At 41.1% G+C, this 26,987-nt stretch overlaps 1 protein-coding gene across 1 annotated transcript in view; it reads left to right on the top strand.

Moving 5' to 3' along the window:
* Nucleotides 1-5,150: 5,150 nt before the first annotated feature.
* Nucleotides 5,151-26,987, top strand: part of ARNT2 (aryl hydrocarbon receptor nuclear translocator 2) — an 81,140-nt gene continuing 59,303 nt past the window's right edge. The window contains exons 1-4 of the mRNA XM_019471328.1: nucleotides 5,151-5,260; nucleotides 11,517-11,564; nucleotides 17,898-18,111; nucleotides 20,273-20,486. Coding sequence (XP_019326873.1) covers nucleotides 5,151-5,260; nucleotides 11,517-11,564; nucleotides 17,898-18,111; nucleotides 20,273-20,486 — 586 coding nt within the window. The remainder of the gene's footprint in view (nucleotides 5,261-11,516; nucleotides 11,565-17,897; nucleotides 18,112-20,272; nucleotides 20,487-26,987) is intronic.

The following is a 26,987-nucleotide window of genomic DNA, read 5'->3' as shown; positions in this document are numbered from 1 at the left end:
GGTTATAGATGATTTTCATGAACATTCAGCCTGACCTTGTTTACTTTCTGAATATTATACCCATATTCTCATGTTTTAATTTTGCGTAAAGTAAGCAACGCTTGTCCTATTTCTGTTGGCAGAAGGAAGGTCCAATCTCGGAAAGAGAACAGCTTGTTTCCTAATGTTCATTGCTGCTGAAACACTTCTGTGAACATTAGTGTTAACATCTGTCTGGACGTGGGTGTAGATGAGCCTGGAAACATGATTGTTGACCAGCGTGAGTCAACAAGGCTGGTGAAGGGTCTAGAGCACAAGTCCTATGAGGAGCGGCTGCAGGAACTGGGGTTGTTTAGCCTGGAGAAGAGGAGGCTGAGGGGAGACCTCATCGCTCTCTACAACTCCCTGAAAGGAGGTTGTAGCGAGGTGGGGGTCGGTCTCTTCTCCCAAGTAACAAGCGATAGGACGAGAGGAAATGGCCTCAAGTTGTGCCAGGGGAGGTTTAGATTGGATGTGAGGAAAAATTTCTTTACTGAAAGAGTGGTTAAACATTGGAAGAGGCTGCCCAGGGAAGTGGTTGAGTCACCATCCCTGGAGGTATTTAAAAGACGAGTAGATGAGGCGCTTAGGGACATGGTTTAGTGGGCATGGTGGTGCTGGGTTGACGGTGGTTTAGTGGTGGACTTGGCAGTGCTAGGTTAACGGTTGGACTTGATGATCTTAAAGGTCTTTTCCAACCAAAATGATTCTATGATTCTGTCTTTTTATTTTTTTAATATATATAACCACCTTGACACCTGCTTCTGCAGTGCTGAGCTTTCATACTGGTTTAGGCTACAAAAGAACAGCATAATTTACTTTCAATGGGCTGACCTAAATTTATGTTGATGTAACTTCAGACAATTGCAGGTTACCCTTCTGTTTTTTTTTTTTCTTTAGGTTTGTGTCCGATGCACACCCCTTTTTTTATGGTAATAGGCTCCCTGGAGTACCTATCTACCACAACATTTCTAGCTAAGATTTCAGTCTGGGTGTTTTTATTTTCCCATTGTCTCTCTTTCTTTCTTCCTGGAGCATGCACAGACAGGTAGCTTCTCTGGTGCTCAGTCAGAGAAGCAGCTGACTGTTCCATCAGATTTTTCTTCTGGCTCTGCCTTCCCAGATTGGCCCTTTGTTTTCTGAGGTAACATGTTTCTACTTTTCTGACCAGCCCATTTTTTTCCCCGTTGCATCTATAAAACCCTTTTTTATAAATGTAAAAATATCATCAAAGATCTGGTCCTTTTAGATGCTTGTGGATGAGTAGAGATGGAAATAATTTGTGGAGCAGCTCAGATCCATTCCATGGTCTCCCTAGAAGTTCTTGCAGCCTGCAGCAGGGAGCTGCTCTGTGAGTAGAGTATAACCTCAATCTAGTGGTTGTATTTCTGAGCAACCATCCAACTTCAATACAGCTTCTAACAATACAGCTTCTAACACCCAATTGGCTGCAGCTGAGCAACAGGGTCACTTTGTCAGCTCTGTCCCTGAAGTCACCCTGTAGTGCTTTGGTGTCACTGTTTGTACACCAAGACTGTGTATGACGTCCTTCACTGCTGCTCTGGCCGCTCTCGCCGAGGCAGGCCAGGTATGAGTCAGCAACACATGCTCCATGGTGTTGTTGCCCTTGGAGTTGCTTTCTTTGCTGTATTTGCTATGTGGCTTGAGAGAGACCCAACCCTCCCGGTTTCTCCATCTACAGAACTCAGAATAAATCTGTTGTGGCAGGAAAGAAATCTTGGAAAGCTGACTGCTTTTGTTAGCAGTGTATGTCCACCCTTGAGGGTCTTATGAAAGCTGCAATAGGTCACACAATGGTTGGTGTCTCTTTGACATGGGAAACTCTGAAGTGGAAAGGTAAATTGGGTGTCTTATGCATTGATGTACGTGCAGGTCTGTCACACCTTCAGGCTTTTGCAAAATGGAAGGTCTTCCCTCTTAGTTGAGCTTTCACGTGGATTAATGTGTGTGGATCCCCTGATTTTTTTTTTTCTTCTTGTGCTTATATCTTGGAAATGGAAATTTTTGAAGACGTCCTTTTAGAGCAGTCAGCTCAATGAGCTTGGTTTCGTTCTCAAAGGACTATGAAGACACAGTTGAAGGCTATTTTGTGTAAGAAGTTACTTTCTTCACTGCGCTGTTTTTGATGTGCCATTCTAGAGATTCAAGATACCTACACAGTAATTCTTCAGCTTATACCTTGATAGACAGATCATCTATTTTCTGCAGAATGTTTTCTTTCAGGTGTTTTTGGACACTGATATAACTGAGCCTGTGGTTTGGTCATTCCTCTAGCCTTTGTTTTTTTCTTATGAAAAATACGCAGTTTCTGGTTTTCCTTACTACTTGAAATTCGCTAACTACCCTTGCCTCTCATGTCTTCATACATTAAAGGCTGAACAGAAGAGCAGAAAAACAACTCATTCTGCCTAGCCACAACCACCTAAATTGGACATCTGATCCAAACTGTCTGTCTAGGTCTCCCTGAGTAGTCATTGGCAAGAGCAAGGGAGCTACAGAGAGGTTTACTCAACCTATTTTGGATGCACCTCTGAGGATGGGATGCGTAGTAGTGCAAGGGTGATGCTTCGTTTCCCTTTTAGTGATCTATAAAGTTACCTGAAATAATTAGCTTTGACTTTTAGACTTTTAAGAGTAGATGAATCCAATCCTTGGCTTAGTTTTTCATCCTCTTTGTTTTAGATGGAGGAAAATGAGGTTATAAGAATTTCTCATCACAATTACAAATACGGTACTGCTTTTACTCTCTCAAAATACTGCCCAGAGCTGATAGGAAATTGTTTTACAATTACTAATTTAAAAAAATCTGATATCCTTGATGATCTGTACTGAAATGTGTTTCTGAGTGACAGAGACACTTTGCAGGTAGATTTATTATGGTTTTTACCATCTGCTTTAAGAAATGAGTGAGCAGAGTATTTTGAAATGACCTTCAGTTCTATCCCTGAAATGTGAGTTTGAATGTTCCAAGTGAATTATTGGCATTAGACCACTAAGCGTACTTATTCTGGAAATAGTGATTAACCAGTTGTTGGGATGCTCATGCTTTTATTTGTATGGAAATATGCTAATATACATTAATGTAGTGTTTCCACATAGCAGCATCTTTAGACACAGCGGGACTTTCCGTGGTGTGGTGTTGTAGGCAGAGGACTCATTGTATGTCCTTGCACACTTTGTTGAAAAATATTGGATGAGTACTTTGCTCTGTTGCTTTTTAGTTGAAAGGAGTTAATAAAAGTAAATGTACTAGAAGAAATTCATGAAATCAGTGAACAGATAAAATGTTATTGTTTGAAATGCATTATGTTGCATAATGGATTTATGTAAAGTGTGGCAGAGATGAAGTGCTCTCCAGACATAATGAAAGAACATGGATTCCTGTTTCCATAATTGAAGTTCTTTTGTACATATCTGTTGGGAAAAAAAATAGCAGGATTTTTTAACAGATTTGCTTTCCATTAGTAAATATATTTATCTGTAGCTCCAGATACTCAGCCAAGTTTAAAAAAAAAAGCTGGAAGGATGATGCATTTTCTTTCAAGATAATGAAATGTTGTGACTGTAGATTTTACCTCCAGAGTGAGTAAAGTATATCTGCATTAAAAAAGTTTTAATTGCTTACATAGTTTACAAGAGTTGCACAGAGGCAAAATGTGCTTAATCCGTGGGATAGGAGAAAAGGATATAAATACATTATATTCCACTTTTCTTTTTTGAAGTGTAATGAACTGTTATTAATAGGTTGTAAAAGTACGTGCCATTAGTGGTCTGAAAACCATTGCGTAAGGTGTGCTCTTGCTGTTCCTCAGATCAAAGATTTGAGGTTTGACGATCTCATTAACCTGTGGCTATACCCAGATGTCGTGGTTTAACCCCAGCCGACAACTAAGCCCCACACAGCCACTCGCTCACCTCTCCCCCCCCCGGTGGGATGGGGGAGAGAATCTGAAGAGTAAAAGTGAGAAAACTCGTGGGTTGAGATAAAGACAGTTTAATAGTCAAAGCAAAAGCCGCACACACAAGCAAAGCAAAACAAGGGATTCATTCCCTGCAACCCCTGGGCAGGCAGGTGTTCAGCCATCCCCAGGAAAGCAGGGCTCCATAGCGCCTAACGGTGACTTGGGAAGACAAACGCCATCACTCCGAACGTCCCCCCCTTCCTTCTTCTTCCCCCAGCTTTATGTGCTGAGCATGACGTCATATGGTGTGGGATATCCCTTTGGTCAGCTGGGGTCAGCTGTCCCGGCCGTGTCCCCTCCGAACTCCTTGTGCCCCCCCAGCCTGCTCGCTGGTGGGGTGGGGTGAGGAGCAGAGAAGGCCTTGACTGTGTGTCAGCACTGCTCAGCAGTAACGGAAACATCCCTGGGTTATCAACACTGTTTCCAGCACAAATCCAAAACACAGCCCCGTACTAGCTTCTATGACAAAAATTAACGCTATCCCAGCCAAAACGAGCACACCTGAGCACTGGCAGAGAGATGAATATCGGCCTGGATTTTGGGCTTGGTTCTGCTCTGCAAGGCACCGCACAGACATACAGGAAGCCTTGGGGCTCTGTTAAGTTCAGTCTGGTCCTCTGAATGCCACCAGAATATAAAGAAAGAACAGTGTCACCTGATAATTCATCCGTGCTCTAAACTTTCGACCTCACTGGCAAACTGAGAAGTTTTTGAAGTTTTATTTTTCTTGGTACCCTGGTACCATGATCCACAGCTTCATTTGTCTTGGCAATTCAGCTCTGCATTTCTCTACAGGGCAGTTTAACTATTGTAAAAGGTTGTTGGCCTTCTTCTGACAGCCCCTCTGAGAAGTAAAATTAGAACCATTAGGTAACTTGAAATACAGATGTACCTACCTGCGATTCTCTCTGTCTCTTGAGACACTTGTAAGGGCTATTGACAGAACTGGGCTTCTTTTCAGCGAGCTGTGAATCTGCTGGTCTTTGATAGGAGAGCTTTACTTTTCCTTAGAAATAAAAAGAAAAGCTTTCTCTGCTTATTCTTGAAAGGGCCTTTCTCTAATGTTGTCATCACAGGTTTCTCCTTGAAGGTAATGGATTAAAGGATTATTTTTTTCCCCTCCTCTTTCCCTACCTCTGTGTTACAGAAATGGCATCAGATATTCCTGGCTCGGTGGCCTTGCCGGTGGCACCAATGGCAAGTGGACAAGTGAGAATGGCAGGATCCATGCCTTCCAGAGGAGGAAAGCGCCGCTCTGGGTAAGCCATTTCTTTTTTTTCAGGTCTGAAACTGGAAATGACTGGTACTGAAAAACTGAAAATGTACCTATATGCATATGTTTATTATGTAATGTGTATGTATGTAAACTACATTATGGCATTAGTCACTGATGTTTTGTTTTTCTCTTCAATGTATCTGCTCTTCCTGCAAGATGAAACTTGCTGATAAGTGTATCGTTTGTTGTTTTGCATGCTTCAAAAGACTTTCAGGCTTGGCAAAGCATCCAGAAACAGAGTTTGGACCCCATGGCTGTTGTACATGTAATGAATGCCTGTTGCCTACATCTGTTTAATCTCAAAAGGTTTTATCATGTGAATAAAGGTAGCAAGATGTGTTCTTACTTGCATATGCAGACTTATCCAAGTTCATCTGAAGTTTGGACTCGGAATCTCTCAAATAGAGGCCTTCTGTTAAAAATGTTTTCTTCATAGTCCAGGTACAGAAACAGCACAAGCAGTCACTCTTCAGAGATTGTGGTCTACAATATTCTAGGTCTCGCTGGAAATGCATCATAGTTTCTCCAATTCTGTGAGAAAGGGCCTGAATCAAGTTCAGCCCTTGCACTAGCTGAGGGCTCTGCTAAAGAAGAAAATTTGTTTTATCCGACTGTAGAGGTTGGTGTGGTGTAGGGGTAGTTTCTCCACATCATATTATTCTGCGGCAACTCATAATAATCCTCTGTGTTAGAACAAAAGTGTAGCAAGAGCCGCAGAAGGGCAGAAAACTGCTCTCTAGTATTAACAAAAAATACCTGTTTTTATCAAAGGTTGAGCACAAATAACGATCTTTAGATGATCCTTTCTCAGAGATATCTCTGATCTGAAATTGCCTGCAGAAGAGTTTGATTAGTCTTATATTTAGCCCTAAATATGACAGTGGTAGGGCTTAACAGGATTGATGGTGTGAGTAAAATCTTCACTGATGGGCACCTGAGGAGAAGACATTATTCCTTGTGAGAGCTACTCTAGGGATTGTTTGCCAAGGTATGTTGCCAGTTTTAGGTGTCTGCTCAAGTAACAGTGCTGGAGTCTCAATCCTGGAATGAATTAAGAAGGGAGAAGGTGGACCTCGCCTTGGACACGGAGCTAAGTTGGTGTGACATGAACACTCAGGATGGTTGTTCCGAGGAGGGTTCCTTCGGACAAGACAGTTTGGAGATTTACCCCCACTGAGTGTGCTTCATATGCTGAGCTAACTGTATGAAATTGGTCTGAGAAACTCCTGAAATCTGTCTTTGACAGGCATCACATTTTTATTTTGAAACTGTTCAATGAAAAAGCCTTTTCAAACTTGCATTCAAAAGAGAAAACAAAGCATTAACATCTTCTCATTGCTACATAACGTATATAAGCTTTTGTACTTTTGAGTTGCAGGATAGTTGATCTCTTTTTTTTAATCATAAACCATGTCAACTGCGAATACCAGTTTGCAAATTACTGTTACCAAGGGTTGATGCTGCTGACTGTGAAATCTTCTCATTATATTAAATATTGACTTGATATTAATTGAAAGCTATGCTTTAACTGTTGCATTTTAAGTATCATCATCTATTTGCAAGAAAGTGGAGTGGGGGGAGGGTGGGAGGAACATAAAATCAAATTATTTTAAATGTATTTGACATACAAATTCAGTGAGTATGTTAGTATAGATTTGCTGTTATACCCAGACGGTGGTATTTTATCTGTGCACCACAGCTCTGAACTAATAGCCTTTCTCCAAGCCTGAGCTGAGGGTGCTTTTTTGTTTTGTTTGTTTTCGTTCAGCATGTACGTATTCAGACCTTGAGGGAAAGAATGCCTGCTGTGTCTGATTCCTCCTAGCTTCTCTTTGAACAAAGTTGCAGCTAACACTTGGTCCTTTCATTACTGACCTGGTGATACATCTTTGTACACCTAAATCCTTGGGCATTTAGAAATGAATGCTTTGTGTCAAACATAAAGGAATGTAGCCTGTGAACACAGTCATCTTTTCCAGCTTCGGTTATCTCTGAAAATTGTTTCTTTTCCCGTAATTGCTGAGGCAAGCTGGCAGAAAAATTGCTGTATGGACTTGAATGTAGATCAGTTTAAACTCATTGGCTATCCAGAAGGTGTTTCTGCCATGTAGGCATTCAGCTTCATTGACAGCTCGGAAAAATATTTTTCCTTTCTATAAATTATACCAAGTACTTTATAGAAAAAAGTGACAGCCTAGTAGTGCATAAGATAATGCATTGCAGTGGTCAGTGACTACCTTAGATAAATGTAACGTCAATTCTTTATTTAACGTGGTTTTTCTTTAGGCTTTGCTGTATTAGAGGATATGGGGCTTTTTTACATTCCTAGGTAATCTGTACTTGGAGAGGGAGGGTTGGTGGGGTTTTTTTGGTTGGTTTACTGATGCAATGGTTTTGTTTCAGGTCAGCCTATGGTCTTGGCTTTTCTCTGACCCAGAACTGTAAGATATGGGGAGGAAGAGACCACAGCCCACTGGCCTTCCTCCCCGGGTGTACCCCCCTATATTGCACTGAACAAAGGGCTGTAATGCAGATCCCCATCTGCCTCTCAGCTGCATCTGCTCCTGATCATCCCTGCCTGCCCCCTTCCTATGCTGTATAATCATGGCAAGCCATCTTTTGACATTTCGTGGGAATTTTACATAATCATTTTGTTGCAATGTTCAAATCCTCTCCCATCTCAATTTTTTAACCTGTGCAGGACCACACAGGTTAAACAAGGGCTGGAGTGGGGTTGTTGTGTGAAAATGTTTCTAATTAAAAATAAATAATTTTTAAAAAATACTTGTGGTACCCACACATTCTTTGAGGAAAATACATTCTAATAAGTACCTCATACATCAGGCCCTTTCACGATTGACATGAACAGTATGAAAGAGGAAAACAAGATTTGTGCTGTTTCTTCAAAACAAAAGAGCATAGTGCAGCTCTTTTTTAAAGTCTCTTTTTAATGGGGATTTTAAATGAAGATAAGAGATACTCTTTCTGAAACTTCTGAAATGATGCCATTTGTCTTCTTGAGGCTGCTTCTACTGTTTTGCTAATGTGCAATATATTGTATCTGAACAGAAGATCTTATCTGTCATGGTATGAGGAGTTTGTTGGAATATTATTTTGCTGTGTTCTGCTGTGTTCTGCTAAAGGTTATAACTGATTCCCTGTCTTTCACTCTGCCTTGCTGTAAAGCAGACACGTTGGTTCACACAGGACATTGGAATCAATGACTTTGTACCTGAGATTTTTTTTCAGGTTTTGAAAGGTTTTCTTCATTTTGCACAGTGAAATGTGAAATTAGGAAAGGTGTTTATTAACAAAGATGGGACAGAGATACACTTGCTGTTGCATTTTTACAAGTATTGACATTTTTAATTAACTTCATGTTCAATTTCTTATTTTTTTATAATCTTGCATTTGGAATAAAGTCAAGGTTTTTAGGTAGCTTGACAAAGCAAAGGGATTATTTAAAGATTTAGTCTGCTACAGTCTGGTGTTGCACCCTAGGCACTCAGATTCTGCCAGGAAGAGCCCACTATAAATGTGGTAGGTATTACCTATGGATATTAACCCATCAAGATTTTATAAGATGAGAAGCTGATATCCAGCCATCTAGATAAGTAGGTGTGCTAGTCCCACTTATTCCTTTGGAAGTAGGTATACAGCACAGGCAGCAGGATCAAGCCTTAAACTGTCATCAGGTTCTCTGTAATTCTCTGCATTATATTCCAGTAATAATAAACTAGACTAAACGCAGTAGAGCTAATATTTGATTTTGGGGGGGAAAATCCATCTCTTAGCACTCAGCTGGAGTATTTGGCTGGAAGCTAAGAAAATCTACCAAAGCATGGGATCTCAGTGTATCAGAGAAGAAGAAAAGGAATTACAAAATTAATCCATCCCAAATTAAAGCAATGTCTTACTAAATCCTGGAAGAGGCTTTTCCCTACCTTAGGCGTATGTATTTTCTGCTGCCCTTATCTCCCAGCTTTGAAACTGGAGGTTTCTCTCAGTTGTGTTTCAGTTGCCAGTGAAACCAGTGAAGGATACGCCTGACGTGACGCTTTTGTGGGTGGTTTCAGGTGGAGCCAGCCCAGTGCTGGCCTGAGCGTGCCCTCTGCCTGTAAACAAACAGCTCTCCTGTAACGTTGACTTTCACATTTTTGGTGTAGGTAGAAACACTGCAGTTGAAATAACTCGGAAGTTTGTTCTGGGATGTCACCTACAGGCAAGTTATTATATGTGGGGAAGAAGCAGGTAGGTAAGAGGAGACCTTCGGCTAGATGTTAATGCGTAAATGTTAAATTGCTGGGAGTATTGCATATGCAGCAGGTCTGGGGAAATTCAGGCTGCCGGTGCCAGCGCCGAAGGCCACATTTGGGGTGACAGGTAGCAGCACGTGGCACGAGCGAGGGCGCTGGCCGCTGGAGGTCGGTGGTGTTCTGCGCAAGGCAGCGGAGAGGTCGCTGACTTTGAAACCGGACTGGGTGATAATTAGGTGAGCAAAAAAGTAATTTATAGTGAAAATGGTGATTGCATCAAACTTAACCAAATTAAATACACATCTTTTCTGGGGAAAATGGTTTTCCCTCTGCTTCCTCCAGAAATGGATAATCACTGTTGCCATCTGGAAAATACTGTTGTGACTTTTCTAATACCGTTTCCAATTCCTGTGCTTATTTGCCTCCCTTGTCCTGATTGTATGTAGATTGCTGTGACTCAGACACATCTTTTATAGGCCAGTCTGTCTTGGTTATCAAAGTTAGGAAGCAAGGCGGTATTGCCGGACTGGCACTCATACTTCTCTATGCTGATGTAGTTTTAAAGAGCATTTTTACATCATTGTTCCCACACTCTGAACATGCAAATCTTAATTTTTAATTGGTAGGGGTTTCTTCTAATACTGAGGTAAATATTATTGACACTTTGCAGGGTTTTTGCCTTTAATATGACTTAGATCTGTTGTTAATATGAAGAGTGTTAGAGACATGGAATCTGTAATTGTATGAAGTTTTGTTACACCGAAATGTTAGAAAGCTTAGAGTGTTAAAGAAACCTGACAAAATTGTATGCAAAACAAAACTATGATTTCCTATCTACACAAATTACATTTAAGTGACTGATCAAGGTCTGTATATCATATTAATGTATTTTCTTATTAAAATAAATACACTAATACAATAATTGTATATGATAATTTTGTATCAGCTTGGTTCTTAGTCTGCCTTAATGGCAGAGTCACCCCCTTATAATTGGGATATATATTTGTCCACCTCTTTTTAAAGGTATAAAAATGTATAAAATGCTTTGGAAACTATACTATTGCATAACTTTATAGTGACTTAATATCACTGGGAAGGAGACAATCACACTGCCTAACATAGGAAACTAATGCAAGTGGCTTATTTAGGAAGTTAATCTTCCTAGTCTCTCTGTGTAAGAAGTGAAGAAAGAGGTTCCTGCTTTTTGTGGCTCCCTGGAGGAGCCTAGCTGGAGGGCTGGGATTTGGCCCAAGGAAGAGCTCGTCTCTTCTGCTGGCTTAAGAAGGAGGTCTGGAACATAAACCAGGTAAGTTAGGTGCACGGTAGACCCATAGCTCATTTTAGTAATGACCACAGGAATACCACAGAGTAGTTCCCGTCAGCGGACTGGTTGGTAATTTGTGTGAAATAATGGGTAATATAGGGCAAGTCTAAAGAATGTACCACAGTTACAATCAATAGCAGTGACGTAGATAATCCTCTTAGCAGCGAGACTGGGAGTTTATTCTGCTCTACCTCTAACGTGCTTTCTTTAGACTGGGGCAAAAATAGCGGCCTGGTGTTTATTATGTGTACAGCTTTAGAACTTTATATTCTTTAGCCTTAATTTCAGTCCTCTAACATAGAGTCCCCGCTGATACCTGTAAACTTCTATCAGGCCTAAGGGATACTACTTCTGACCATCTCACAAGAACAGCATTTGTTTAATGTTTCCTTTTATTTGTTAATTTTAACAGTGCAGATTTCTGTGGAGCAGAACAGTGATTTATTACTTCATTTTTTTAAAAACTTGTATTCTTTGTATTCCTGGCAGCATTCTCCTACTTCTAGGGGGTCTGGAGAATATGAGCAAGACTGGAATCTACAGTCGTTAACACCTCCAGTCAAAATATAAATCAAACAAGGTTGAGAACCGCTGGCTTGAATGTTCAAGTCACCATTGCCAGCGTCATGATTACTGATTTGGAAATGTTGCTTTTGCAGAATGGACTTCGATGATGAAGATGGGGAGGGGCCCAGCAAATTTTCAAGGTGAGCATTTACAAAGAGTCGGCCAAATCGCTGACTTCTTTCAGTGGAGAAAGACAGCTGTCTCACTACTGATGTTTTAAAGTCAATATGAATACTGGCTGAAGAACTTGCCAACAACTTGACCTAAATTCTAGTTACTGTTTTTATCGGCTTCCTCTGCAAGTTAGGCATCCTGGCAGAAATCTGCCTAATGTAGTTATTGGCTTACAAAGCTGACAGCGTGTGTGTCCTAATTTCACTCTGCAGCTACGTCAAATGAGAAAACTTGTGATTTTAGCTTATTATTTCAACTGCTGTAGATGAACTTTGGTTATTTGGCATTGCTGAAGTTGTCTTTCTGCCACTGAAAATGAATTTTATTTTGAATTTGTTTCAGATGTTAACTGCTTGTTAAGGCAATATGACAGATCCTAGAGGTGTGGATTGTTTTTTTAAGATTAAAGCTCATTATGTACCATTAGGTGTGACTGAATAGTAAAAATTGCCAAAATAAATGTTAATCAACATGGAATATTCTAGGCTAGAAATAAAAACAAACATTAAAGCATCATTGCCATTTTTTCACTTTTCCTTTTTTTCTGGTCACACTGTTTGCATTTTTTCATTAGAAACCAAGCAGCTGCAGTGAGGGGTAGATACTTTGAGGCCTACAGATAACTGCTGATTATCCAAATTGTAACTGCAGCTCTATAGCAGCAGCCATGTTCAAACACAGCTGTCACCGTAGGGTTTTAACAAGATCTTCCTAGTCAGTCTGAAAGATAAGTGTGCTGAAGATGTGCTGTAACACCATACCGTAACCTACTGGACAAGACCAGCAGCACCCCTGTTTAGCTGATGTCATTTACAGAAAGGATATTCCAGTCTCTGGTGTTAAAACTGGTGATCTGAGGGCTAGTCCTAACGTTTGCTGGAAGATACATGTTAAGGGAACAAGATTTGTGATGAATGTGATCTGATTTGTGCCTGCTAAGTGTCAGGGTTTCTAGGCACAGTGGTGCACGTGCGTTGGTCTGTCTCCGTCCTAGCTTCAGCCTTTCAAAGGTTGATGGTGGGGAGAGCCAATAGTTCCGTTATTTTTATTGAAGAGGTATGCAGTCCTAACGTTTGCTGGAAGATACATGTTAAGGGAACAAGATTTGTGATGAATGTGATCTGATTTGTGCCTGCTAAGTGTCAGGGTTTCTAGGCACAGTGGTGCACGTGCGTTGGTCTGTCTCCGTCCTAGCTTCAGCCTTTCAAAGGTTGATGGTGGGGAGAGCCAGTAGTTCCGTTATTTTTATTGAAGAGGTGTGCTGTGCTTAGACTCAGTTGATTTTAGATGTCAGATCAAAATCTGATATTTAAATCTTAAATGCTGTAAAACCCCCAGGTTGTTCTGCTTTTAGAGAGTACAGAAAAACAGTGCAGAGATGCCCAGCGCCACGTTCAGACATCCTCTTTTAGTTGTGCCCTCCTTTAGGACTTTTCCCTTCTCCAAATTGCTCATGTGACTGATTCCTAGCTTGGCTCGGTCAAAATTATTTGGTTAGCAAAGAACTGCTGTTTAAATGTTTAAGCTAACCCAGCTGGCTTTGGCTGAAGTGCCTGAAGAAGCGTGCACGCAGAGAGGTCAGCTGGGAGACCGGAAGGGAGAAAACAGCAGTTGGAGGCAATAACATCTTCAGCCCAGCCAGCCAGACAAGGATGAGTAGACAAGCCCCAAGCTAGTGGGAGCACAGGAGATAGTGGTGTTAGCATGGTACTCCACGTGAGTTAACACACCTTGCTTCTCAGGGACTTCCAAGCCAGCTCAGGTATCTTTGCATGGCATCTCATCGTCACATGGGGGCGTATGCATGTACTTCTCACGTAACGGCATGTTGCCATTCCTCACTGAATCTGTCTTTTTGTTTGAAATTTTTTGGGCTCAGTCTGTTCTCTGGGCAGAGTCAAGTGGAAGAAAGTGGCATTTTCACTTGAATGTTTTGAGGGTGCTGGTGTTAAACGCAACGTAGAAAGAAATACAGCTCAAGTCTCACTTAAGCTTTCTCTTCAGAGTTTGAATGAGTCTTACTGGGAAGGAAAATATGAAGCCTCACAGAGGAATTTGCACGGTTGGGGTACTTAAAATTAGTTTTAATTTGTTTGAGAAGAAAAAAAAGGAAAAAGTTAATTATTAGGTTTTTAGAAGAAAAAAGATGCTTAATTATGCTGTATTAACTTCTTAGCGAACACATAGAAGCTTCATAGCTTCATAGGCTCTGTTGTAATAAATGACATCATTTTGGAAAAGCTAATTCTAATACAAAATATCACTTGACTAGTCTTGAGCAGTAATAATGTTCAATTCCAGAAAAGCCATTAGCCTTATTTTTGGATTTTTGAAAACCTACATTTTCTGTTTTGGAACAAACATTTTGGTTTCTCCAAAAGTAAGATCTTTTTCAAAAAACGTGTCTTTTTGTAACTATTCTAGCAAAATCTAATTTCAAAGGATTAGTATGTTTTTAGGAAAGGGAAAGGAAAAGGAGGAGCAGCATGTCATTTTTTAGTAAAATGTCGCGTTGCTGCCTGTCTCTGGGACAACGCTTCAGAAACAGTGAAGCTTTAATCCCGTGGGGCACAAGTCCCATTGATCAGGATTTCCTCCATAAAGTTGCTGCCGATACACTGCACGTACCTGTGTGGGCATCTTAACTTCTGTTGATTCGAGTAGGAATGAGGTACCTGTTTACTTCTAGGGATTTAAGCCAGTTTTAATTTCACTTCTGTTTACCCAGCAGTTTCATCTGCCTGACTGACTTCTGCCAGTCTTCCCAACAGACAGTACAGCGTCTATACCTACTAGAGCTTTTTTCTGAAGGCGTCCTTATGTAATGCATTGCACTTAAGCGTGTGTCTCTGCCCTCCCATGTTATCTGTAGACCATCAGTGCCCTCTGCTGAATGGAGTGAGTTGTGGTTGCAATCTGGGAAAGATACAGCTCTTTCACTTCCAACACAGCAATGAATATTTCATGGGCTGCTGTCGATAATAGCTCAGTGGTGTTTTCTGTAACGGTGCTGGTTGTTAAGTTTCCCAAGCAATGAGCGTATGTCAAAGTGTTTGCGTAAATCCACTGAAATGTGTCTCCAACTTTTTTAAATATATAAATGAAGCTTTTGAATCGGCATGGCTTGGAAGTTTCATCAGACTCTACGTTTTCTTTGCTTTATCGTTCTCATGCCCTCATTATTCTTGCTGTTATTTGTTATAGTTTGCAGTTGTGAACCTCTTTGCTTTCTGCTGCGTGTTGACTATCATGCAATGCATAACCCTTGTGAATTTACTTACTGTCTTTTGTTTCTAGGTATGATGGTGATCAAATCTCTGGTGATAAGGAAAAGTTTGCAAGGTAGGCGTGTTCTGTAGAGCTCTTCTGCTGAGAGAAAAGAGGGGGATGGTCGTGTCCGAAAAATCTCAGTACGTGTGCCTTAGCTTAGAGGGGTGGTTATTTTGTTTCTAGGTGGGACGATGATCAAAATACTGCTGACACAGAAAAGATGGCCAGGTAGGAAGAAGGAAAATCAAATATGGTTTGCCCCCATTTTTTGTTTTATATGATGCCATTCTGACTTATCAAAAGTCTGGAGGGTTGGCTGATCCAAAAATGCTTGAAATCAGAAATACTAACCCTGGACCTAAGTGGGTTTGATCAGCTCCCGCAGTCTCCCAAAATTTAACGTCCCTCAAAAATTTCCATGTAAAAACAAAGTTAGAAATGATAGAATTAGGACATCATTCTGTATACATGTTTGTGAATGCCAGGGTTCCTAGGGCAGACACTTTTTGGAAGAGGAGCACAGCCCCTCTTTTTGTTTTACGGGTTTAAATTTGAACTAGTTTCAGGAAACTTTCAGGTTTTTGTTTGCTTGAATGTTTTCATGGCCAGTTGATTAACATACTATTACTTTTTAGCTTTTATGATCATCTCTCTCTTCTCAGGAAGTTTTGCAATCTCTTTGTACTCTTTATAATGTTTTTTTTTATGTTCAGGAGTATTAAAATACTTTAGTGGCAGACAATGGAATAAGTATTTATGAATGTAAAATATGTGTTGAATATGTGCGTCCTTTGTCTTTCTCTCTCTTGATCACCATTTCTGTGAAAATGCTGAACTTAGAGCAAGATTTCATAATGTAAAAATGCATTTTTCTTCTCCTTGTCCATATTTATCTGCATGTATATGCTGACATGTACACATATGTGATCTTATGTACATGTGCACTGTCACACAAGCTGTTCTGTTTGTGTATGTGTGTACGATCCAACTCCCACAGGCACTGTTCTCTCCTACCTCTGTGCAGACCCACACGAAGGCTGTTTATCAGCCATTTGAAATGGAAAGGTTCACTATTATGGTGTAATAGATGGTTAAGTAGATAGTAGATAGTAACCAGTTGGGGACAAACTTTTTAGCAGGGCCTGTTGTGACAGGACAAGGGGTAATGGTTTTAAACTACAAGAGGGTAGATTTAGACTATATATAAGGAAGAAATTTTTTACAATGAGAGTGGTGAAGCACTGGAATGGGTTGCCCAGAGAGGGGGTGGGTGCCCCATCCCTGGAAACATTCCAGGTCAGGTTGGACGGGGCTCTGAGCAACCTGATCTAGTTGAAGATGTCCCTGCCCTGCCCACGGCAGGGGGGTTGGACTAGATGGCCTTTAGAGATCCCTTCCAACCCAAACTATTGTATGATTCTATGATTCGATGACCTTAACCAAGGGACCAGGGGCTATCATTGCAGGGACCCATAGCTGCATTTCCTGAATATCAGACAGTAAACATATTCATCAGTAGGAATAACAACTCTGCATGTAGCCCTAACAAGTGGTATTTCTGGAGACAATGCCTCATGCATATAATACCTGTATGTGCAGGGGCAGGAAACACATTGTAAAGCAGGGCAAGCCCATGCATTCCTCTGTTTCAGGAAGCAGCTTACTACAATTTGGATTCTTTCCTGCATTTTAAGAAAAGGCTCCATTATTAAAAGTAGCCAAAAAGTGTGTCAAGCCTAGCTTCTACTTTCATGATCAGTCTACATAACAGTCAGCTCCAAAGAATGTTGCAGTTCCTTTTAATGTTGTGTTATCGTACCGGTCGATGCTGGTGGACTCTCCAAGCGATCACCTTTCACACCTTGTTGGATCAGCCAGCGATCCCACAAGAAAATGCCATGCACAGCTCATTGAAATCAGTGGAAGATGCTGCTTTGACATCTGAAGCATCATGTACCTGTCGTGTACTTGTATTTAGCTGCCACCTGACAGGTACAGTATGGGAAAAATAAGTGCTAGGCACTGAAGTATTCTAGGTCCATTTGGACCATCTCAGATGTATATATTGGTGTAATTCCTTAATAGTGATCAAGCACTGGTGATTTACAGTATGGGAAAACTGAACTCCCAGGTCTTCAGTTCTGAAAGTTTTTGGTGACAGTCGATTTTGAGAATTCTCAAATTTGACTCACCTCCTCAGACATATGTTTGCTATAAAGGATGAGAACGCTGGAGCTCGGAGCTCAGCCCAAAGTGGGGCAGCATCAAGTACTGTCATTGCTATTTCCCTGCTGTGCTAGATTGTTCTCAAACATAAATTCTGATCTATGTCTGACAAGCCAGATGTTTACTTGCTGTCTTACGTAGCCATTTTTTTTATTTACTGGGGGGTTTTTTGTATGTACTGTTATACCATATATGGTCCCAATTCTGCAGTCTGATCCTGTAGGCATGTAGTGTCTCCCTACAGGGATGCAGAACGTTCTACGCAGCATTATAGGACTGGAGATCTGTGTTGTCATTGAGTGGGGTTTTTTTGGAAGTCAGCACTGACGCTTACTGCTGACCTGATCCAGCTGTTAGTGAGAGGTTTCCTCTAAAAGAAGCCTTTTATAAGCAGATCCAACACCTTGAGCAAAGACTGGAAGCTGTGAGATGCATTACAGCTCTTACAGATCTGGGAGTTTGGCTGGAGTTGGCAGTTGTCCATTCCTCACATCTTTCTACTTCATTTTTTTGTCCTTAAACCAAAGGAGATTAAACTGGTTAAGAGATTAAGGCCAGAAGCCAGTAGCTAGAAATATGGGTTCTTTTCACAGCTATGGGCAAATAATATTTACCCTTCTGTGCCCTGGATTTTCTGTGTATAAACTGAGGGATAATAGTGCTTAGCTTTGTAAAGCACTTTGCTCTCCTGGGGTGAAACAGCAAAACAAGTGCAAAGTGTTATGATTCGTTACTTCCATTTGAAATTCTTACACTGATCATGTCTGCTTTTCTGTTGGTTTGGTGTTTCTTTAAATGTTCAGGGAGAATCATAGTGAAATTGAGAGACGCAGGAGAAATAAGATGACACAGTATATCACCGAACTGTCTGATATGGTACCCACTTGTAGCGCCTTGGCTCGTAAGCCTGACAAGCTAACAATTCTTCGGATGGCCGTTTCACACATGAAATCAATGAGGGGCACTGGAAACAAATCTACTGATGGAGCTTACAAGCCTTCGTTTCTTACAGAACAGGTAGATTTTTTGCAAAGGTCTGTTTTCTCTGGTTTGTGGTCTTAAAAGATGTGAGGAAATGCTGAAAGGAGTAGAGTCTCAGCTTGATCTTTTGCTGTTGTGTAGTAACTGGTACAAGCTACATATCCAAGATGTGAATACAGACAATTTTTTGTGACTGTTTGGACTTGTTCTTAACTACATGACAAATCTTTCTCTCTGAAGCAGCAAAATGGGCATTCTTATCATTGAGGTCTGTCCATCTGAAAAGCAAGTCACTTGCTGTCTGTCATCATTGGAAAGGAATTTTCACCTCCAGAACTGGGTTCTTCCCATCCTAATAAAGATTCTCTAAAATAGGTAAAAATGAATCTGGAAAGACCGGCCTCTCCCTCCTGTGTTTAGAGGAAGGTTAAAAACATTGTTCAGTCTTAACGCCTAAGTTCCCAGCAGCTGAACAGGGCAGAGATGAAACCCATCTGTACTGGCTGAGGTACCTCCTTGGTTACGTTTTTGATGGAAGAAGGAAGATGCACCCAGTGCTTGAAGGAAAACTGTTTAACTGAGCGCACTGGAAATTCCTACCACCTTCACTGTTTTTGAAGTCCTGTGGGTGTAATGTGCATTTTTGTGGTCTTGAACGATTTAAGCACTTACACGTGTAAGTTATGGCTAGAGGCAATACTTCTTTCTATCAGAGAAACAGCAGCTGTTGCTGACCTCTCGGTGTACCTCTACTTATTCTGGCTTTCCTGAAGTGTGTTTCTGGAGGCACTGTGCCATTCAGCTGGTTGCTGGTAGGGGACGCTAGTCACTTCTCATTGCAACTTTCTGGGTTTTTTTGAACCTTGCAGAATGACAGAGTTTATCTTTAATAACATATGCAAAGCAGGTCTCATTATCCTCTGTATAGTGCAGCCAGCTATACAGTGAGATTTTTTTTATCTAGTAAGTGGTTCAGAATTGATGTGCTTTCTCTACAATAAAGCAGCAGAAGTTGACGGTCTCTTAAGTGTTTCTTGAGATGAGTTATCCATTTATTTAGTAGAACTTACCAGACTGTGATCCTCACCTTATCAGCTAGTATCTGCCACTTGCACACCAGCCGTGCTGAGCTGTCTAACCTGGAATGGGACTCAGATTGTCCAAAGCTCTCTGTGTGAGTTCCAGATGCAGTATCTTAAGAAGCTCTGGTCATCACTGGAGCCACCAGGCAAAGGCTGATAGTTTTCATCCTTCCCCATGAGAGGTTTTCAAGCTCTGTTAAGCAAAGGTAGTGTTTCTGTGGGATGCATGCAAACAGCTGTTTGCATGTGCAATTCAAGGTATTGGGTGTCTAGACCCAGTGTCTGAAAGTGAGGGACAGAAGTACCTTGCTTTAAAGGCCTACGATCTCCCTTCCAGTCCCCAGGTGGGGTTGGGGCTCTGGGCGCTGCGTTTCAGGTGGATGTGTGGGTGTCTCAGGACAGAAGTACCCAGGATGATGAGCAGGGGACTGTGTAAAGAAAAGGCCAAAGACAGGGGTGTTCCAGACCCTTTGGATCTCTGAGGCTTCATATTCACAGGCTGGAAAAAGAAAGCAAGAAGTGATACGACCTTCTTTTGTAGTGGCTCAGGCCCCCTAATGGGAGGGGAGGCTGGGGATTCCTGTCCTTGTTCCCATTATGCTTTCTGCCTTTTATCCAGTGACTGTTTAATTTATAAACAGAGCTCATCCGGGGGGGGGGGGGACAAAAAACAACAAACCCAAACCAGAAAGACTTGTTGGTTTCTCTCCAATTAAATTATTTGGGACATTTAATGAAGGGATGAGTTTGCCATATGAGTTATAGCTGTTCATTTTCTCTGTTTGTACTCTTCAATAACTTTATTTTTTTTTAATGTTAGATGCCTATCACACAATATGCATTCAGTTTCAGTTACTTAATTTTCGTAAAGTGCATTGAGATCACCAGATGAAAGCCAATAAAGCAAAACAAAGTGTTGTTTGTTATTAAGATCAGCAATTTATGGCTTGCTGCAAGTTTCGTTGTGTTGTTACATCAATACTACAGTGAAAATTTCTGCCTAGGTTGTGATCAGGCTACTAAGATGGCAAGAAAACAATATTCTTTGGCAGTGACAGATGTGTTATTTAATTCCCTTTTCTGCTGGCATTCTAATCAAATCCTTTCTTTGGAAGGAACTGAAGCATCTTATCCTGGAGGCTGCAGATGGGTTCCTGTTTGTAGTTGCAGCTGAGACGGGAAGAGTGATCTACGTATCAGATTCTGTGACTCCTGTGCTGAACCAGCCACAGTCTGAATGGTTTGGCAGCACTTTGTACGAACAGGTTCATCCAGACGACGTGGAAAAGCTGCGGGAGCAACTATGTACATCTGAAAACTCTATGACAGGTCAGATATGTCTGATGTATGGTTCTGTGTGTAACGGATCCCTGCAGAGTTTTTCTGACATTCAAAATGCCTGGTTTAAAAATCTGGTAAAAATGAAATTCAGCAAGATTAAACTGCCTTTTTCTTGCAGGCAGTGCAGTAGTATAAATCTTCTTTTGCATGACTACGTTTTGCTTCCTATTTGTTTGACTTCAGTCAAATCACCTTCACGTAGCTCTGCATTCAAACTTCTGGCTTGGGTAGGTTTGGAATCTGGATTGTTTTCAGGCTTGGTCTGGAAATCTAGATTGTTTTCCTTTCATCCTCAATGAACTTGTGACTTCTTTACAAATATGTGTTTCTTTAGGGCAGTGTTTATTTTGAAGGCAAAAATCATACTAGACTTTTCTGTTTTCGTAAAAGTTCCTTGCGGTTTGCTAACAGGAATCCTGGGGAAAAAAATCCAGTGTTTGGCAGCTGAAAATCTAGTGGATTTTAAACAGGAGGCTTGCACCCTTAACAGTGGTGTAAGTTAGCTGTAAGTTGACTACCTATCATTTTGCACATAAAACTAAACCATATTCATATCCTTAGTGTAACTCTGGCTTTTACAGTTATTCATGCTCAAGACTGCCAATAGGAAACTACCTTTGTCTTTAATAGGATACATGTATGTTGGAGCTATGAGAATTAACCAGATCTTGTTTTAACTCAGACGTGGAAAGGAGGAAACCCAACTTCTCTTTTTATTTTTCCACATAGTATGTTTACAGCTAAAGGAAAAAAGCTAGGGGAAAATATTTATAACAAAATCCGGATCCATGCAAAAGTCACGTAATTTCTCCTTGCTTTAGTAGTTCAGAATTCTGACCTGATTTGCTGGAAGTTTTGCTGTGTTTCATAACTCCAAGGACAGTGATCCTGTTTTGAGTGAACCTGCACACTGTTTACAGCTTCCATGTCAAAACAGTGCCAAATTCATGATTTCCTGTGGTTTGAATGTGATGTGGTTTTGGCAGAGCTTTCTTGTATTCAAATTGGAAACTCAAAGCAAAATTCTGTGGTGAAAATCCAGATGGATCGAAACCAAGTGAACAGTTAGGGGAACCTGTGCAGAGCAAAACAGCTGAGTATCATACCACGAGACTTGCAAAAGAGCACAACCTCTGTTTTTATTATGTAGCATGTAATACATTTTAAAGTACATACCATCTTCCTCCAAGAAGGAATTACTCCAGAGCCTCAGTGAACAGTCGTGTTTCGACTTCCAAAAGTGCTCAGTTATGGGGCTTAACCTGCTCAAGCTAGAGCAGGACTAGATAAACGCAGAGCACTTCTGAAACCCCAACTCTGTATTTTTTCCAGTTTTAACTATGTGCTTTTGTTTTACACTGAATTCATCTGTAGCCAGTGGAAAGAGAAGTTCAAATAATAGTATTTATAGGGCTAAGTCTTTTCCCTGCCTGAGTCCTTTGGAGTTGTCAGGTTGACACAGAAGGCTCGTAAATCTGCTGTACATGGAGAGGTGAACATTTTCCCAGTGTGAGGAAAGCATCAGCCTGTTTAGAGCCAGGGTATTCGGCTTAGCTATGCTCCGTAAGGTGTGGCGGCAGGCCAGATGTGGAAAGGTGCTTTTTAGGGACTGGAGAGTGTGTGTAGTTAAAACCATTCCAAGCAAGTGCAAGTAAGAACAGTGCATAATTGGTCCTGACTATATGGGGCGCATTGCGCGAGTTTTCCTTTACAAAGTTATTGTGTTTACACGTACAGTGCAATTTTTTTGGCCAGCTGAACGTCTCACAAGCCATAAACACAGTCATCAGTCTGCTTCTGAATCAAGCATAGGCATATAGTTGTATGTACATCATCTCTCATAAGATCATCATAGAACAGATTTGTAAGGTGTCTGCTGCAGTTTTCTAGCTTTTTAATAAAATTAGTGTAAAGCAAGTGACATCGTAATATAGTCCTGCTTTTTGAGTAGTTTTGTTTTAAAGATGTGACTGGTGAAGTACATTTAGTTAGTATACTAGTAGTTTTGTCAGTCTGAGGAGCATATAGATAAACAGAAAACTCTAGATTTGTTATATTAAACTTGCATTTCCTTGACCCTGTAAGGTACCATTAAATAAGAGAAGCAGTCTTGTATAAGGACTGTCAGTCCAGCATCAATTTCCTTATAAACAGCATGCAGCAGGACTTCAGCCGCATCACTCTTGCTCATTTGAGGTGCCTTTCTGGGAGCAAGGTGATTCTAGGGTCCGTTCAACCAGTTACACTTTCCTTCCTGTAACACAAGCCATACTGAGAGTAGCAGCTTTGTAAAAGGTAGGAATAAAATGAAATACTGCAGGAAACAGAGATAAAGGGTGCCTTAGTGACATTTTAAAAGAAGTCGAGTAGGCGAATGCACTTCCTTTAAGTCAGTGTTTATCAAACCATTTGGGCAGCCCCCAGGTCTCTCTTGGCTTTCCGAAGTTACGTTTCACGCAGAGCAAAGGGCAATGCAGAGCTTGAAAGAGATGCAAACTGCAAGCCAGCCAGCTGCGTTTGACATTTTTCCTGCTGAAAGTGAAGTTCGCTGCAGGCAGCAGGAAAATCCTCCTCTTTTAGTGACCTCTGGCTGTTGAGCACAGGATCTGCTTAGGGAAAAGAAGAGATTTGCAGGTGAAAGTGTAATGAAATGTTATGATTTTTACTTTTGCTCTCCTCCTCATCTTCTCAGGGTCCATTTTCTCAACCCTATAACCTTCTTCAGCCCTTGAACTGGGGAAGCAATGACAGCATCTTGACAAAGGAGAAACTTCACTTGCCTTGCATCAGATCAGAGCAATGTCCTTTGATTGTATTTGTTTGTCCTGTTACAAGGGCTGATCATCAGCGGTGCATTGCTGGGGTTTTCCCAGCACCTCTTAGCAATCCTGCTACCCAGAGAAGCTGCTCCAGACCCCAAGGACTTGGGAGGCTGCCACTGCCAAAGGGGAGCGACAGAGAACAAGTCGGTGGAGAAAGCAGGCTCCCTCTCACATTTCTGCCCCCAGGAATAAGACTGGGACTGTGGTTGCATGAGTGTTTCTTTGGCAGTCACACCAGCTTATGCAATCCTCACCTCATCTCACCCTCTCCTCCTCTGGCATTTATGTGGTACTACAATGAGTCACATCAAGGGGGCTGACCCAGCCGAAAGCTAAGCTAAGCTAAGCAAAAAAACCTTGTTTTTGGTAGAGACAGCTCTTTGGCCCACCTTATCAAAGGGGTGCTTGAACTCTTGTGCTAAGACCAAGGAGAAGCGCGGAGTGAATAGTTAAGGGTAAGGAGAGGACAGGACTTCAGGAGCAGTAAAAGCATATGCCAAATTGAAGTGGCTGTTTAACTATGGCCTAAACCACGTAGTGTGTTCAGGGAGTTAATTGCTTGCTCTATTTTTAACTCTCAGGGTATGGGGAAGGATGGATAGCTTCTATTCCATTTTATATCCTTGGAGATTTTATTCCCTGGAAATGGAACAATTGTCTGCTTGTTTATTGTACATTAATTGCTAACACATTGTAGCAACAGGAAAGCTGAACTGTGAAGTGTATGTATGGTTTGAAATGCTCTAGAAAAGACAGCAGCTGAGACTTGATGATAGCAACAAATAGTGCTCGCAAGAAGTCTTTACATGCGTCATGGGCATGATTAATCAGAATGGGGCAGATATTCAGAGTAATAATTTACTTTCCCTCTTTGTTCTTGGAAATCTGCAGATGGGAAAACAAATCACTTCAAATATGGATGAAGATCAGTTTCCACAGTAGGATCCATTAGCAAAGATCTCTTTGCCCTTAGGATGCACTGGTGAAACTTGATGAATGTTGGCGTTCAGACGCAGGTTCAGGGTTGGCAGTTGTGAAGGGCTAACACCCAGCATGGTGGAATCCTAATGCAAGCGAGAGCCTCTAGACAGCTGCAGACAACAAATCTCTGATGGCGCAGAGAACAGGCAGAACTTAGATTTAAGCGCAAAGAAAAACAGTTTTTGAAAAATACCTCTGCTACATTTACTCTCCAAAAAATGACTGAGCAAGTATTATAGTAGACTGTCCTTCCGTTAAAATACAGTGTTCCAGAACACTTTGCCAGACTGATTTCTACCAGTCTAATTCTCCGTAAGCAGTTCATGAAAGAGTAGAATGAGGAATATAGTGCCTCTGTATGATTGCCTGGAAATACTCCAAGTGATTCCATGATGTGTCTGAGATATGCTTGTCAAGGCTATGAGGTCCCTGTTCCAGCAGCCAGCATCTCCAGTGGTGCAAATGGGAAACACCCAAGTCTATTATATTCAATTCTGAGCTCCAAGCAGCACAGCACATAATAATCCAGCTGTAACGTCTTCCTTCAGCCTCACTCTATAGCTAAGGTGAGGCAGGGAGCAGCGTATGTAATCCTATCCGTGGCACAAAGCCTCCTCAGGACATTCAAGTTCAGAAGGAGTCCATGCAAACTGTTTTAGCTGAGCAGTTAAGGGGTGCTGAAACTGCGGACCTGTGACTGCAAGAAAATGGTGAGAACCAGAACGTCTACAGCTTTCATTTTCAAATGATTTAAAAACTACTAAGTCAATTTACTTGCTAGCTGAAAAGGATTAATTGAGGTTACTTCTGGACAGAACTTGTATGCCAAGTTTAATCTTGGCATGATATTTTATTGCCATATTTTATAAGTACAAAAAAGTGGAACTTTATGATGGAAATGGTGACTGACCACAGCAAGAGTTGAGCTGATAGGTACCTTTTTCAAAGAAAAGACCATTGTGTGACAATTCACCGTGGTTCATGAATGTTATGGAAACATCGCTCCATGTTATATAAGCAGAGATTTGGATTGGGGAACCTGTCTCATGGAACCTTCAAATAATATGTTGTCTTGCAATGATGGTTTCAGCATATGCAGTTTTCTGTCCAACTGCAAAGCTTTCTGTTACCAAGCACAGTTTGTAGACAGCCACAAAATCCAAATGCTGCAGTTAGAGTCAAATTGCCTGTAAAACTGAGAAAAATAGTGTTAAATTCAAAAAAGGGCAGTGCCAGAGACCAGTGGAGAAGCAAAGTAAAGCTTTCCACAGCACTGAACACATGGGAAGTGCTCAACAAACGGTAAATAACCATGTGAAAGAGAAGATTAGGAGTAACTTCTTTCTACGACAGATACTCTTCCTGAAAGTCAGCGCAGGATTTTTTGTGCTATGAGCTGTCTTAGACTCCCGTGTCAGTTTTCCAACTCTGATTTCTGCATGGTCTTTCTTAGAAGAAAGGGAATTCTTCTCATACACGCAGCCAGCCAGTGAATGCAAATGTGGCTCCTATTCATGATCACTGTTTTGAACTCTGACTTCAAGGAATGATTTAGGAGAGACTCCAACTGATACGGACGAGAGCTGGATGCGACTCCTGTTTGGCTTCATGTGCAAAATTCTCCAAAGAAATTCAAAGACTAACTTGAGGCATGACCAGAAGCTCAGCCCTGACAAATATAATTCCGTTATGCCTTAAATGTCATCATCAGTAACAGTAAAACTCATGTCTAATGAAAAAGTAATATACTATCAAAACATTTTATTAATGTGATGACTTCTGCACTATAGTAGCAAACCAGGGAGCTTCTCCTCATCCAGTTGAAAACTGGATCAGCCTATTTATTTTTTTTAAAAAAAAAAGGTACAAAAGTCTATTTTAGGTATTGGTGCCAACAATTTTATACCAAAAATATATTGTCAGATGCTCTGTCTTCCCTGTGTCTTTTGTAGAAAATAAGATATTTGCCAAAGATGGATGCTTTTCTACTCAGAGCTCTTACCTCTCCTTGGGAAAAAAAAGAAAAAACACAACTATTTTGTTCAGAGAAGCATGTCCTTGCTGAGACAGTCAACAAAACAAGGAGCTGTAGTAAAGCTCCTTTGGGACTGTGATTCTGAAGAGCACATTTATCAGAGGTTTATGCATTGGTAAGGTACTCCGTGTAAAGGGCTGTTTCAACTGACAGCACTTGATTTCTTTATATATTTTACTTCCCTCTGTGAATTCTTTTAAGTACGTGAACCCTAAAGAACCGTCTGTCTCTGAAACGTGCCCAGCCCAGCAGCTTAGGAAGTCAGAGTACAGAGAATTAAAACCAGATCTCAGTATTTAGATTTTAACATCTTAGCAGAGGATGACTGACCTAGTAAGACCGTTAGCCTCTGGGCAGGTAGGGAATTTTTTGTTTATAGAAAGAGTTAATAGCTACTTGTGCTTTTTATGCCAGGATAAAACAGTGATTCATCATCAGCTGTTTTCATTGAATGTCCATGAAATGTAACTACCTGTAGGGTGAAGTCAAGCAGGCATCCAGTAAACAACATGCAGCAAAGCAGGCAGGATGGGGAGAGAGAGTTTCCATATACGTGATATGAGATGTCCTGAAATCCTTTATGTCTCTGCAGGACTGTCTGAAACTTGACTCTTAATATTTTATGGGATTTTCCACCCACCCCCACCCCCA

The sequence above is a fragment of the Aptenodytes forsteri genome, unplaced genomic scaffold (assembly GCF_000699145.1).
Source record: "Aptenodytes forsteri isolate BGI_AS27 unplaced genomic scaffold, ASM69914v1 Scaffold1, whole genome shotgun sequence".
Lineage (NCBI taxonomy): Eukaryota > Metazoa > Chordata > Aves > Sphenisciformes > Spheniscidae > Aptenodytes > Aptenodytes forsteri.
The sequence above is the reverse complement of the archived record's forward strand: the minus strand, read 5'-3'. Positions and strand labels throughout refer to the sequence as shown.